Source organism: Centropristis striata, chromosome 18 (genome assembly GCF_030273125.1).
Source record: "Centropristis striata isolate RG_2023a ecotype Rhode Island chromosome 18, C.striata_1.0, whole genome shotgun sequence".
Classification (NCBI taxonomy): Eukaryota; Metazoa; Chordata; class Actinopteri; order Perciformes; family Serranidae; genus Centropristis; species Centropristis striata.
This window is the reverse complement of record NC_081534.1, coordinates 407282-422357: the sequence shown is the minus strand read 5'-3', so window position 1 is coordinate 422357 and position 15076 is coordinate 407282. Positions and strand designations below refer to the sequence as shown.

The 15076-nt window shown below is 37.0% G+C and overlaps 2 protein-coding genes across 2 annotated transcripts in view; both read right to left on the bottom strand.

Moving 5' to 3' along the window:
- slc16a10 (solute carrier family 16 member 10) overlaps nucleotides 1–1407 on the bottom strand; it is a 58260-nt gene extending 56853 nt beyond the window's left edge. Inside the window, exon 1 of the mRNA XM_059356488.1 lies at nucleotides 948–1407. Coding sequence (XP_059212471.1) covers nucleotides 948–1305 — 358 coding nt within the window. The 5' untranslated portion in view covers nucleotides 1306–1407. The remainder of the gene's footprint in view (nucleotides 1–947) is intronic.
- Nucleotides 1408–5483: 4076 nt separating this feature from the next.
- On the bottom strand, nucleotides 5484–12879 carry rpf2 (ribosome production factor 2 homolog). The gene is made up of 10 exons (XM_059356493.1): nucleotides 12765–12879; nucleotides 11259–11391; nucleotides 10226–10263; nucleotides 9988–10027; nucleotides 9817–9898; nucleotides 8473–8549; nucleotides 7849–7948; nucleotides 7633–7735; nucleotides 6516–6660; nucleotides 5484–5839 (listed from the first exon to the last, which is right to left on the bottom strand). Exons 1-10 carry the CDS (start codon nucleotides 12785–12787, stop codon nucleotides 5642–5644), a joined length of 939 nt encoding a protein of 312 aa, XP_059212476.1. The 5' UTR covers nucleotides 12788–12879; the 3' UTR covers nucleotides 5484–5641.
- Nucleotides 12880–15076: the final 2197 nt, after the last annotated feature.

Genomic DNA, 15076 nt, shown 5'->3' with positions numbered 1-15076 from the left:
TACACACAGGACGGGTCAAAGGTCATGGGTTCAACTCCCTTTAACGTTATGTGTCCATGAGCAAGGCACCATGAGCAAGGCACCATGAGCAAGGCACCATGAGCAAGGCACCAGGAGCAAGGCACCATGAGCAAGGCACCATGAGCAGGGCACCATGAGCAAGGCACCATGAGCAGGGCACCATGAGCAAGGCACCATGAGCAGGGCACCATGAGCAAGGCACCATGAGCAAGGCACCATGAGCAAGGCACCATGAGCAGGGCACCATGAGCAAGGCACCATGAGCAGGGCACCATGAGCAAGGCACCATGAGCAAGGCACCATGAGCAAGGCAACTCCCGACAGCTGCTTCATCTGAATTTTACCAGGAAACCACAGAAGTGATGCCAGCTGATGTTAGCTAACATTATGTTAACATTAGATTATTCTCATATACAGTCTATGGTTGGAAACAAGGTAACTGAACTGATTTTACACACAGGACGGATCAAAGGTCATGGGTTCAACTCCCTTTTACGTTATGTGTCCATGAGCAAGGCACCATGACCCTATCTTATATATTATATTATTATTATTATTATATATCTTACTTGACTTAATATATACCAGGAAACCACAGAAGTTATGCAGCTGATGTTAGCTAACATTATGTTAACATTAGATTATTCTCATATACAGTCTATGGTTGGAAACAAGGCAGCAAACAAGGTAACTGAACTGATTTTACACACAGGACGGATCAAAGGTCATGGGTTCAACTCCCTTTAACGTTATGTGTCCATGAGCAAGGCACCATGCCCCTCTCCCTTTACTATAACGTTGACTTGTCTTGTTTTGCACACATTCTGATACATAACTTATACTAATGACGTCACATTGACCGTTAATTGAGACCCTGTATGGTCGCCATGGGGACCGGAGAGGAGCTCCGTGCCTACGTCACTCACCGGTCTTGAAGCGGAGGTCGTCGTCGTGCTCGGAGCCGAACTCCCGCAGCAGGGACAGGAAGAGGATCCCGAAGGCGTTCTGGATCCCGAACACGGACCCGTTGCACCACATGGCGGCCAGCATGACCACCCAGCCCCAGCCGCCCTCCGGGTGCTCGAACTCCGCCTCCTCCTCCCCCGGTCCCTGTCCCGGTCCCGGTCCCGGAGCCGGAGCCGCCTGCTCCGGGACCGTCACTTTGCTGTCCCCGTTCTCCTTCTTCTCCTCCTCGGACCGCTTCTCCTCTGCGGCTCCGGCCGCCGGCTGCTCCTCCTCCTGACCCGGAGCCTCCACATCTGGCATGTTGCTGCCTTCTGTCATGCTTTTATGGATATTTATTAATATTTAGCAGCAGAGTTTAGCGCTGTTTTTAATAACTGGAGATGGCTGACTGGCTGAGAAGATAAAAGGTCAGATGTTCTATATTCAGGTTGAGTCTGTGAGCAGCTCAGAGAGAAGTCTCCTCCATGGAGCAGCAGCAGCAGTGGAGGTGGAGCTGGTGGAGCTGGTGGTGCAGCATCTGGCTACTGTAGCTGTCAGAAAGCTGCGGGAGCAGGGTTATAAATAGACAGCGGTGGGGGGCGGGGCTCCGGGGAATCCTGCCGCTGATTGGTCCGCGTCATTCAGCCGTGACGACCAACTGTTGTAAATACAGAGCAGATCATTCTGTCTCTAAATGAGATCAGAAGGCTCATTTTTAACATTCTGCATCATATTTACCCATGTAATAAATTCATTTACAGGTTTGCTGATGTAAGCGAAATGCGCACAAGCCAGAGACAACTTTTATACATTTATATACATTTATTTTATGTTTGCCCATTGTCATATTATATATTATATTATCTGTCATAATATATATTATATTATATGTCATATTATATATTATATTATATAATATTATATATTATATTATATGTCATATTATATATTATATTATATGTCATAATATATATTATATTATATTATCTGTCATAATATATATTATATTATATGTCATATTATATATTATATGTCAGATTATATATTATATGTCAGATTATATATTATATGTCATGTTATATATTATATTATATAATATTATATGTCATATTATATATTATATTATATTATATTATATGTCATATTATATATTATATTATATTATCTGTCATAATATATATTATATTATATGTCATATTATATATTATATAATATTATATGTCAGATTATATATTATATGTCATCTATATTTTGGAGGGTTATGGAAAACTTCATACTCGATAAGACTGGACAGCCCATCATTTTTTTAACCTAAAGATATTATCTCAAAATGTGAATCTAATGAAAACAGTTTGCTTTATAACAGATCTGATGCTTCTGATGGGTCAGTTTCACATCCAAATCCCTCCCTAACTTTAGTGTTTTTACAGTAGAATTGAAATGTTATATTGAGACTTTAGAGTTTATGTCAAATAAGAAATGTGAACACACTCTGCTACACTTTAAAAGCTTATTTTCAGAAACCACAGAATAGTATAAAAGTAAGCACCCTATACCCTATTTGCCTTATTATGTTATTTTATTTTTATAAATATTTTTTATTCTACAGATACTGTAACTGACATTTTTCTTTATATGTCTTGTTTATATCCTGAATGCCTGTATTTCTCTCATTGTTAAAGATTTTTTTAAAGTAAATACAGACGAAATATTACCTAATTCCAATCATTTCCATGACTGCAGTATTAACAACTTAGATACTGACTACATACAGCCATATGTCTCCCTGCAGTAAGAGATCTCACTTCCCTCTCCAGCTGCTAAAAATAGCTGAGTGCAGGGCAGACGGCAGCATGCAGCAGAATATATGCAGCAAGCAGAAAATTACAGAAAAAATAAGCAAGATGTGAGTCATAAAACAAACAAAAAAACTGTCATTAACTGTCATAAGCTGTTTTATAGGGAAAATAATAATACTGAAAGGAACATGAACACTTTTTCCCAACTAGGAAACAGAACAAAGAGTGCAAGTTGTTCCAGTGTTGACTGAAGAGCTGCCAGTTAACTCAATATAGAACCAGTATAACCATGGTGTGCTCAAACAGCAAACCAATGTAATGTGACTTACAATTAAAATAATCAAAATCAATCAATCAAAATTACTTTATTCATCCCGAGGGGAATTTCAGTTAGTCTGGTAGAATCTCTGATAGAATGAAGCAGCCTGATGTCTGCAGGAGAGAATAATAATAACTAGAAAATTTCCCCTGGGGAAATTTTGAAAGGGCCACGGGGGCTACTGCCGGTGTGTGTACACTATGATGAGATTCTTCAGAGATTTATAACAATTAATACTAGTAATGTTATGATACTATATAATATACAAGGAGCACACTATAACAAGCATTCCTCTTCAAATATTTATTTATACAGCAACCTATGACCTTTAACCTCAAAATGTGTGCGCATATGTGTGTGTGTGTGTGTGTGTGTGTGTGTGTGTCTGTAACTGTAATCACATCAAAGCATCAAAGCGTTGGGGTCGACCAATCAGAGCAGAGCAATCAACGGAATTAACAGCTGTGGAATCTTCTGGCAGAGTGACAGCAGCCAGAGGTGGACAGAGTGAAATTTCTGGCCTCGAACAGAAAGCATTTTTGGCAAAACCATAATACCTATCATTGATCCGACTTCACTTTGAGCGTCCTGAGTTCTTCCTGAACGTCTACATATGTGTTTTTTTTAAGAAAGATGAAAAAATAGCTTTGTTAGAGCGATCTAGAAAAAAATGTTCCATCTCCCTTTTTCAAATATCTCCCTGCGTTTTTAATATGGGAGCCAATGAGGCTGTTGGTGGTGTTGGTGGATCATCTGTGCGTCCTACGCCCAAACTATAACTCTGACAGCTTTACCAGAGGATTGTGAGGGAGAAGACTAATTTTCCTACGTTTCTATGTATAAATTATTTCTGTAGAGTGGAATTTGCGGCCTGGAGCGCAGTTTTCAAATTTATATTTTGACAGTTTTTTCTCTCCCTCTACACTCTGGTGATGATGTCACACACTGTGACACGAACATTCCGTGCAATACACACCCATTATAATCTCAGAATTACTCCAAAAATGATCATGGTCATTGAACAGGGATTGATAAAAAACTATATGACCTATCGAAACGTGGATTAATACACCGATACACAAGACTTGTGTCTACTGTTTAAAGTTTAAATGGAGTCTCTAGGTGAAATTATGCCGGAGAAGTAGACCTTTAAAAATCTTCAATTAATGTTCTTTTTTGCTCATTTTCTTTCGGCCGTCCCATTCACTTCAATGCAAAATTTTGGGCAGTTTACTGTGGAAATTCATATTCCGTAGAGAAAAGTAATAGCACACCGATCCTGATCAAACCGCACGTTTTGATATATAATTTGTAGCGGGACGAAATTGCGTCCGGAAGAGGAAGAAGAAGAAATCCACAGTATAACAGTAGTGCAGCACTGGTCCCTGCAGATATTGCTGGATGGGACCAGTGCTCGGTGCGATTGCCCCGAGGCCCTAATGATAATAATAATAAAAATAATAGAGAAGGATCTTTGGTATCTCTCCGTCCTGCAGCAGAGAGAGTTAAGTTCTGTTGTTTATGTTCTTGTTCACCATCTGAGTGTCATGAAGGCTCATGCTTGCTGTTATTTCACATGTATGTTACTGAAAAGGGGTCAATAACAAGTTGATCGCAAAAAAAAAAGATCAAGTCAGCATAAATACATTTTCAAAATCATATTTATCTGCAACATGATCTACTCCATGTGCAGCCAAAGGGACTAGTTCATGTGTAAATGTGATTTTTAATCCTAGGAGCATGGACCATTACTCATCTGTTCTAGAGACTGGTTTGACTGGATGCCAGTTACTGTTCTCTAGCTGCAGCTATAAAACAGTTTGTGAAGAATTAATAAGGCAAAAACAGTCTGTCTTTATGATGTGAACACAAGCAAAACCACCAGTCATACAGGACAAAGATACAGAGAGACAGTTTTATTTTCTTCTTCATATTCAATTTCTACACTCTCCAACTTATAAAACAAAATTCAGATTATTTCCGGCTGATAGTTGATAACAAGATTGTGTTTCTGATGCTCATGTGGTTTAACCAGAGAATCAGACACACTCATGATGTTCTGGACAAAGAACGATGTGGAAGTCACAAGGAGAGAATAATAAATGATCTCCTCTCTGCGTCAGCAGTAAATAATATGACCTGATGAGCTCATGGTGGTGTTATAAAGAGACGTGAGGGACAGGGACAGGTGAGGGACAGGTGCAGGTGAGGGACAGGGACAGGTGAGGGACAGGGACAGGTGAGGGACAGGGACAGGTGAGGGACAGGGACAGGTGAGGGACAGGTGAGGGACAGGGACAGGTGAGGGACAGGGACAGGTGAGGGACAGGTGATGAAAGGGACAGGGACAGGTGAGGGACAGGTGCAGGTGAGGGACAGGGACAGGTGAGGGACAGGGACAGGTGAGGGACAGGTGAGGGACAGGGACAGGTGAGGGACAGGGACAGGTGAGGGACAGGGACAGGTGATGAAAGGGACAGGGACAGGTGAGGGACAGGTGCAGGTGAGGGACAGGTGAGGGACAGGTGAGGGATAGGTGCAGGAGGTGCTCTGCTCCTCAGCTCTCTACTTTAGGCTCTTTGGGCTCTTTGGGTCCCTGCGCCTCCTCCTGGTCTGCAGCCAGCACCTCCCCCCTCCTCTTCCTCAGGCCCTTCATCTTGCGTGTCTGCAGCTTGGTCAGATCCTGCTTCTGCATGTGGACGCGGCCGAACTTGGTGCCAAAGGCATCATGGGAAATATTCTTCTTCTTCTTCGCCTGGAACAGAGATACAAAGAAACAAACAAAGATACATGTCTGTTTAACAAATTAACTTATATTACTTTTTTTTTTTACGTGGGACATTTTTCTGATTCCTTCAACCAAAGTTATAATAGTTTCAATTTTTCATTAGTTTAAGTTATTCTGGCTTTCTTATGCATATTTTTATCCAGAAAAACATTCCCCCAGATTCAGATATTCAGAGATTCATAAACTTTATGATATCTTCTAGGAGTATTAAAATAAATCAATAAAGCTTTGTGGGTCTGGGGTCACCTTGAAGCTCAGATAATAGATAATAGATAATAGATATTATTCTGGTTAAAGTTAAATGTGCAGAGGTTAAACTGCAGGTCTCTGGCGCCATCTTCAGGACAAACTGGACATGTTTCACCATCCAACTGTTGGTTCTGTTTGGTTTGTCCTGAGCCGTACAGCTTCATTACTGTGTTCTCACCACTCTACATTTAAATCCATCCCCCTCCCATCAAAGAATGACAACAAACTAACATGGAAAACACATATCAATAACATTGTTAATAAAATGGGAAGTGGCATCTCTGTCATTAGGAGACTCAAAAAGGTTGAGAACTCCTGCTGTATATTATATGTGGGAGCCCAGGAAGAATAGCTGTGGATCCAGATAAAACAATAGATAAAGGTAGATGTGTACCTTGAGGGCTCTGGGCTGTCTGTGGGCCAGCCTGTACAGGTCTTCTGAAGCCAGGTGAGTTCTCCTCAGCAGCAGGTCCAGAGACGGACCCATCTCCTCCAGCTCGATGCGGGGCGTCCTGCAGCCAGACTTCTTCAGGAGACACCTGCAGTCACACATGGAGACACTTTACAATAACCAGCTACGTCATGTTTATAGATGCTAAAAGACAGATTACAGTTTGCAAATGCACACAGGGACAAAGACCTTAATGTTTGGAGACATGTCCTGTGGTCTGATGAAACTGTAATCTGTCTGTTTTCTGTTTCTTTTGGAGTAATGTCTTCTTCCTGGCAGAGTTTCCTTTCAGTCCATGTCTCAGGACTCGTTTCTCTGGATAATGACACACTCTTACCAGCTTCAGCCAGCATCTTCACAAGGTCTTTCTTACCAGCTTCAGCCAGCATCTTCACAAGGTCTTTAGCTTTTGTTCTTGGGTTGATTTGCACATTTTGGACCAAAGCTCGTTCATCTCTGGGGCACAGAGCCCGTCTCCTTCCTGAGCGCTATGATGGCTGGACATTCCCATGGTGTTTATACTTGTATTATTATTATTATATTATAATTATTAGAACAGATGAATGTGGAACCTTCAGGCATCTGGAAATATCACCCAAGGATGAACCAGACTTGTGCAAGTCCACAATCCTCTTCCTGATATCTTGGTTGATTTCTTTTGACTTTCCCATGATGTCACACAAAGAAGCAGTGTGTTTCAGGTGAGCCTTAAAATACATCCACAGGTGTGTCTCTAATTAACTCTAATGTTGTCAATCAACCAATCAGAAGCTTCCAAAGACATGACAGCATCATCTGGGCTTTCCCAAATTGTTTCAAGGCATAATAATGTTAAAAAATGTTTTTGAAAAATCCTTCTCTCATTATTCTGGCATTTAGCAAATAGAAATAATTTTGTTAATCCTAACGGACCTAAAACAGGAAAAGTGATTCTCTGATTTCATGTCAGACAGTGAGAAAAAAAGCATATGTGTCTTTTTATATAGTGGATGTAAACTTCTGGTTTCAACTGTACATACAAATATATATATATATATATATATATATATAACTAAGTTACCTGTAGCTGCGCAGGTATATTTTCCCCTCCAGGGCTGTGAAGTGCAGAACGTGTTCACAACCAGCCAGACGCACCGCCGACACTGTGGGGCCTCGGAAGAAGTCTGACAAAGATTAATATTAGTAACAGAACTAAATAAAATGAGATCCAGACACACTGATGAGATAATAATAATAATAATAATAATAATAATAATAATAATAATAATATAACTACCGATGAGCAGACTCTTCAACCGTTTGTGGTCGTTGTCTGTGTCAAAAGCTTCTCCAGCAAACACCAGCAGAGGTTTGGTTCCTTCAGGACATTTACTGCTCTGGAAAACACAAACACAACAACATGGTTTATAGGACTCTAAACAATAAATAACCAAGGTTATTATATATAGTGGTATTACCAAGGTTATTATAGTTAATGACAACTAACAACATGACCAAAACTAGAACTGAAAAAACATTTTCGTTCACTGAAATAAAAATACTAGAAAAAACTAGAGGGTTTTTCTAAATGATAACTAACTGAAACTGTATTGTGTGGTTACAAATCTAACTCAAACTAACTAAAATTATAGTGAAAATGTCCTTCGTTTTCGTCTTTGTCAACTTTTTTTTATCCGTAAACCTTTTTGGTTGATATGAAATCTATTTCATCTATCTGGTTTTATGACTTAATAAACTTATTGGGGCTGAGATGGATCAGACAAAGGAAATAAAGGAAACATTTATTGTGACCTTATTGAATCTGGACCCAACAAATACCCCATTACAAAACAACTATATATATATATATATATATAATTCTTGTTGTTTTCCATTTATGCTGAACTGCTGCCAGCTTTACCTTGATGTCACTCAGAGACACAAACTTCTCAATTCCAAGTTCGATCATATCCAGAACGTGGAAGTCAAACAGACGACCTGCACACAAACACAGACACAGAGTCAGGAACGTACATCTGCACTGCAAAACAGGTCTAAAAACCAGATAAAAACAGTAAATCTGAGGGAAATGATCTCGCTGCATGGACAGATAATTTACCTTGACAAGATTTATTAAATTAAGATTATTAAATCTAGAAATAAGCATGTTGGATGCTTAAAATAATAAATTAACTCTTAAAACCAGATAAATTAAAGCTGCCAGCAGTGATGAACTGGCCCGAGCAGAGTGACCTGATGATTATTTGGTTCTTAACAAAAAGAAAACAACTTTAGATTTAGAAGTGTTAGATCATTTATCTTGTTTTAAGAGTTAATTTCTTATTTTACACACAATACACAAAATGATCGAAAAAGACACAAAATTACCAAAAATATATGTAAAAATGACCACTAAAATGACACAAATTGACAAAAAAAAGACACAAATTGACCAAAAAAAAGACACAAAATTACCAAAAAAGACATAAAATGACCATTAAAAAGACTCAAAATGAACAAAAAAGACATGAAATGACCAAAAAAAGACACAAACTGACCAAAAATAGATGTAAAAATGACCACTAAAAACAGACACAATGATGAAATTAACTCTTAAAACAAAATTAATTAAAGCTGCCAGCAGTGATGAACTGGCACAAGCAGAACTTCAGATTTAGTAGTGTTAGATAATTTATCTGGTTTTAAGAGTTACATTATTTTAAGTGTTCAACATGGTTATTTCTAGATTTAATAATCTTAATTTAATAAATCTTGTCAAGGTAAATTATCTGTCCATGCAGCAAGATCATTTCCCTCAGATTTACTGTTTTTATCTTGTTTTTAGACTAAACACCTTTTTTGCAGTGTGGAGATTTGCCTTCCATCTTAAATGGTATTTTACATCAACTTTTTAATTGACAAAGTCAACAGAGTGGTGTTAAATATAATATATAATATATATATAAGGTAATGGTGACAGGAGGCTGAAACTGGGCAACGTGACAGTTTAACCAGCAGAAACATGTCAAACTGGGTGAAAGAAACGTCATCACAACAATTAAAGAGCATGCAAGTGATTTGTAAAAGACTTCAGTGTTTTATATGAAATGACGGCATCATAACTGGCCTCTGACATTCTGATAAACTGAGTGAGTAACATATATATCTATATCTATATCTATCTCTATATATATATATATATATATATATATATATATATATATATATATAGATATAGATATAGAGAGTGAGAGATATATTTTACCAAAGATGAGGTTGTGGGGTCGTTTCTTGTTGTGGGAGCCGAACAGGAACAAAGAGCAGTCTGTCTTCTTAGAGAAGAATTCCTGGTGGAGAGATCACATGATTGCTTGTTAAACATGTTCACACATTTATTTGTAATGATTTATTTTTTTATATTTGAGGTTTCTGTTACCAGTGATGTGGAGTCTTCAAACGGCCGTGTGATGTTCTTTCTGAGGAGCAAACACAGCGTTAGCCCAGGGGGGGGCAACTCCATATCACATTTAAAAATATATCCATATATCTTTAATATCAACATATCGCCAAGCCCTACAAAACATATTTCATTTCATATAAATATATATGGAGATATATATTTATATGAAATCATTTATCTGGTAGATGATTTACTGAATAGAAACTGGACTTACTTCTTGTACAGCACTGCACTGGGCTTCTTCAGGGAATACTGCACACAAAAGAGTTCTGGTATGAATTTTGTCAGTAAGTCAGCAGTTATTATGTTGTTATTATGTAAAATCAATCACAATATGGTTGATACCATTTGTTAATAACCAGGGTTTCCTGGACGTAGCTTTTAATGATGCTAACTATAGAGCAGAAGTTTGAAAAGACTCCCAGAAAACTATCAGCTCACCTTATTTGGTTAGTTTTGGTTACTATAGTAACCTTATTGGTTAGTGTTGGTTACTATAGTAACCTTATTTGGTTAGTGTTGGTTACTATAGTAACCGTGCTGAGTTCAGCCTCACGGTACTGACTGTTGGAGCTGTTTACTTCTTGTTAGTATTTAGTTGTCTGTTTAGTTTATTATTATGAGTATTGTTTGATTATTCTAGACCAGTAGTTCTCAACCTTTTTGAGTCGCGACCCCAAATTTAACACACGCACAGTTCAGATCACCCAGAAAAAGACACAAATTGACCAAAAAGGAAACAAAATAATCAAAAAAAGACACAATGCTCAAAAAAAAGACTCAAAATGACCACAAAAAGACACTAAATGACCAAAAAAAGACATTAAATAACCAAAAAGACTAAAACACATTAACACAAGCTGACTTCCAGAATGAGTTGGCGATCCCGAGAAATAATCACGCTACCCCAATTGGGGTCCCGACCCCCAGGTTGAGAACAGCTGCTGTAGACGTTTGTTTATTTTGATCATATTTTGTTTTACTAGTTAGTTGTTTAGTTTAATCATCATTCTTGTTTAACATATTTAGTTTACATATTATATTTTGTGTTTTATGGAGTTTGGGCCGATGGTTTATTACAGCAGGAGCTTTTTTGTTTCTTTGTTCTTTTGTTTGCTCTCTATGGATAATATAAACTTTTGGATCTATCAATCCTGCATGGACACCACCTTCTGATGCATGGTGCATCAGAGACATTCTGATTAAGTTAGTTTTCAGTGTAATGTAGTTATTGTTTGTCGACTCACGATGTCCCTGAGCGCCTGGCTGACCGTCTGGCTCGTGTTCCCTCCTCTCATGATCATGGCGTTCTTCACGTCCTCCACCAGCTTCGGGGCTCGGCTCTCCAGGAAACGCTTGGAGCGCTTCGTCTTGGGTTTCCTGACGACAGAAACACTCTTCAATGATCCATAATAATAATCATTTAACCCATAACAACCCTGTTAAATGCACTTTATGTGTTCTTTATGCACACTGTTCATTGCACTTTATTTGTTTCATAGCACCAACATTTTTATACTGTATATTCATATTTATTCTGCACTGGAATTCTATTCTACTCCTTCTTTAGACACTTTATTTTTACATTACATTTTATTGTATTTTATTGTATTTTAATATTTTATTGCTTGAAGTATGCCTAGGTTGTTCTTTTTATTTAATTGTGTTGTTATTGTCTCTGTGTGTAAGCTTGTTATCATAGTTGCAGTTTCTTTTTGCACAACTGTTTTTATTCTAAATATTTAACCTGTGGTTCTGTTAATTTTTACATGTTGCATTTTTCTTGTTAATAAAAATATTTCTGTTAAATTTTGGGCTCTTTGTTTTTATCCTGGTGGTATCGAAAATGGTATCGAGTATCCAATATTTTCCTGAGTATCGGTATCGAGTTGAACATTTTAGTATGATGACAACCCTAACTTAAAGTATAATCTATAAGCAGTGGTGGAATGTAACTAAGTACATTTACTCAAGTACTGTACTTTAGTACAATTTTGAGGTATTTGTACTTTACTTGAGTATTTTTATTTTATGTAACTTTATACTTATACTCCACTACATTTAGTTGACAGCTTTAGTTACTTTACAGGTTGAGATATAACATAAAATATAAGATCAATTTAAAGTGATTAGACATATTTTTAATTAAACCTCATAACAGTATTTTAAGTAGATACAATGAGTCCTGTCTTTACTAAATTACTTTTACTTTTGATACTTTAAGTACATTTTGATGCTGATACTTTTGTACTTTTACTTCAGTAAGTTTTGAATGCAGGACTTTTACTTGTAGTGGAGTCATTTCACAGTGTGTATTAGTACTTTTACTGAAGTAAGAGATCTGAATACTTCTCCCAACACTGTTTAAATGACTCCCATCTCTGAGTATCTCTATCACAGCATGCTGTCCTCAGTCTAACTGTCTCCCTGGTTAAACTCTGTTACTGACAGCTCAACAGGAGCTTCTTCACATCATGTGGTTTGAATGTAGAGAATAATAATAATAATTATTATTATTATTATTATTATTAGAAGGAGACATTTAAGTTGATAATTTAACTTTTAACTTTTGATGGAGATGTGAGCGGACTTGTGTCTCCACCGGTACATGAACATGTTAGCCGGCTAGCGCCATGCTAGGCTAACGCTAGCGTTTAAACAGCGTTAGTCTGAAGGGAAGTGAAGCAGCAGACAGATACAGAAGGTATAATATATAAAACAGTCAGTTCCCAGCAGCTGGTTGTTAAACTTACACTACTCCGTCTAACTGGGTCATTTCTGCTCTTTCTTCTTCTTTCTTCCTCTCAGACACGAGTCCTCCTGCTGCTCCTGCTGCTCCTGCTGCTCCTGCTGCTCCACGTGACTGTAGCGGCGGAAGACAACACTGGAGCTTTTCTTCTTCGTTGGTGGAAATCTGGTTCTCTCCTGCTACAGTTCAGTTACTGCCACCTAGCGGCCAAACTCCACACGACACACTGTCTATTGGCCATTAGGTCCATTTTTAATCCTTTTCATCCTGCCTGTATAAAAGGCAGATATATAAAATGTTTGAATACCATGTTGGTATATTTTTTCACCTATATGACCTGATAATAATAACTGATATTTTATTCTGACTTACCGGATCAACATTTAGAACCAAAAAGAAACAAAGAAAAACCAACATAAATGTGATCTTGTGATTGATCCTGTCATCAACTCTGCTTTTTATTCTAGTGAGACTCTATTTTATTTGTGTCTTGTGTGTTTAGTGTAACAATTTTGGTCATTTTGTGTATTTTTTTTTTCATTTTGTGTCTTTTTGTGTCATTTTGTGTCTTTTTGGCTACAACCACACACTCAGCTTCCTATAATGTTGTTCATAGTTCAAATGGGCAGATAATTATTTTTGTCTTCACTTCTTTTGTTGTGGTCAGTTAATACAAAAGCCAGATTTGTTCACAAAAATACTGTTTATTTTCAAAAACTCCTGTGAATAAAGGAAAGCCTTTGTGTGCACATGAAGCCAGTAGTGATGGAGATAGCAGATAGCAGCAGGATTTGTCGTAAGGAAATATTTGAATTGTGCTTTTTTTTTTCATTGTTTCTGCATTGTAATTTGCAAAAAACATTTGGACTGTTGCAGTTAGCCAAACAAGTGCTGTTTAACCCTTTATCAGGCAAAGAACTATATTTAGTAACTTCAGGTAATATTTAGAGAAAAAAGTTGCAAATTTAGTAGATTAAAGTGGCAAATCTACAAGAAAAAACGTTGCAGATTTAAGAGATTTAAAGTGGGAAATCTGTGCGAAAAAAGTCACAGATTTACAAGAAAAAAGTGGGGAAAAAGCAACATTTTTTCTCCCAGATTCACCACTTTAAATCTGATAAATCTACGCATTTTTTCTCGTAGATTTGCCACTTTAATCTCGTAAACTTTTTTCTCAAAATATTATTTTCGTATGTTTTTTTTTTACATTCTGGCTGTATGTAATATCCTCCAATATTCTCTAGGGTTGAAATTTGGACTGTTGCAGTTATATTAGCCAAACAAGTGCTGTTTAACACATTCCTTTCGTCTTCTTTGTATTTTTTTTATTTTTTTTTTACATCAAACTTGACTTGAAGCAGCTTGTAGCTGCTCTGAACGCTCAGTACTCTCACTGTCCACCGGGTGGCAGCATGTCCATGTCCTATATATATATATATATATATATATATATATATATATATATATCTACCTTATATATATATATATATATATATATATATACAACCATAATGTAAAATATTGATCATGTTATCATTAGGAGAGGACACTTAGGGAGAGTGTTGTAATAAGGAACCTGGCAGCTCTAACTGCTGTTAATATATAAATATAATATAATATAATAATAATATAATAATAATAATATATAATCCCTTTGGTTGCCTTAACTTTCTGCATACACCACTGGTCCTAATATATATATATATATATATATATATATATATATATATATATATATATATATAAGGTAGGGGTGGTCAACCTGAGGCTCCGGGGCCACATGTGGCTCTTCAGCCCGTCTGCAGTGGCTCCATGTGACTGTGACCAAAAAATACAATTTCTTCACATTTTAATTTTATTTTATCATTGCTTTCGTATTAGTATTATTATTATTTTTCATTTTAGTCAACTAAAATGTGCATCATAGCTTATGAGAGCCTACGGCACCTTATCCTCTAAATTTTTGCCAACTTCAAGTGTAGTTTTAAATTCAGTTCGGACAGAATCATATTAATAAATCAATTATAAATTGGCCTATTATTAATGTTAGTAGGCTAATTTAGACTTAGACTGTTTTATTTAAGGTTTGCGGCTCCATTCCAACTGTTTTTCTCTTTTTTTGGCCGAAAATGGCTCTTTTGTTAGTAAAGATAGCTGACCCCTAATATGGAGAAAAAAGGCAATCTTAAACTTGAAATCAACAGTGCTAATATCATTTTACCGTAATATTATAAAAAGTTGCACCATATTTATTACGGTAAAGTTCTGGCAAACATCTTTTTTTTAAATCAGATTTTAATGTTTGTTGTTTTTTGG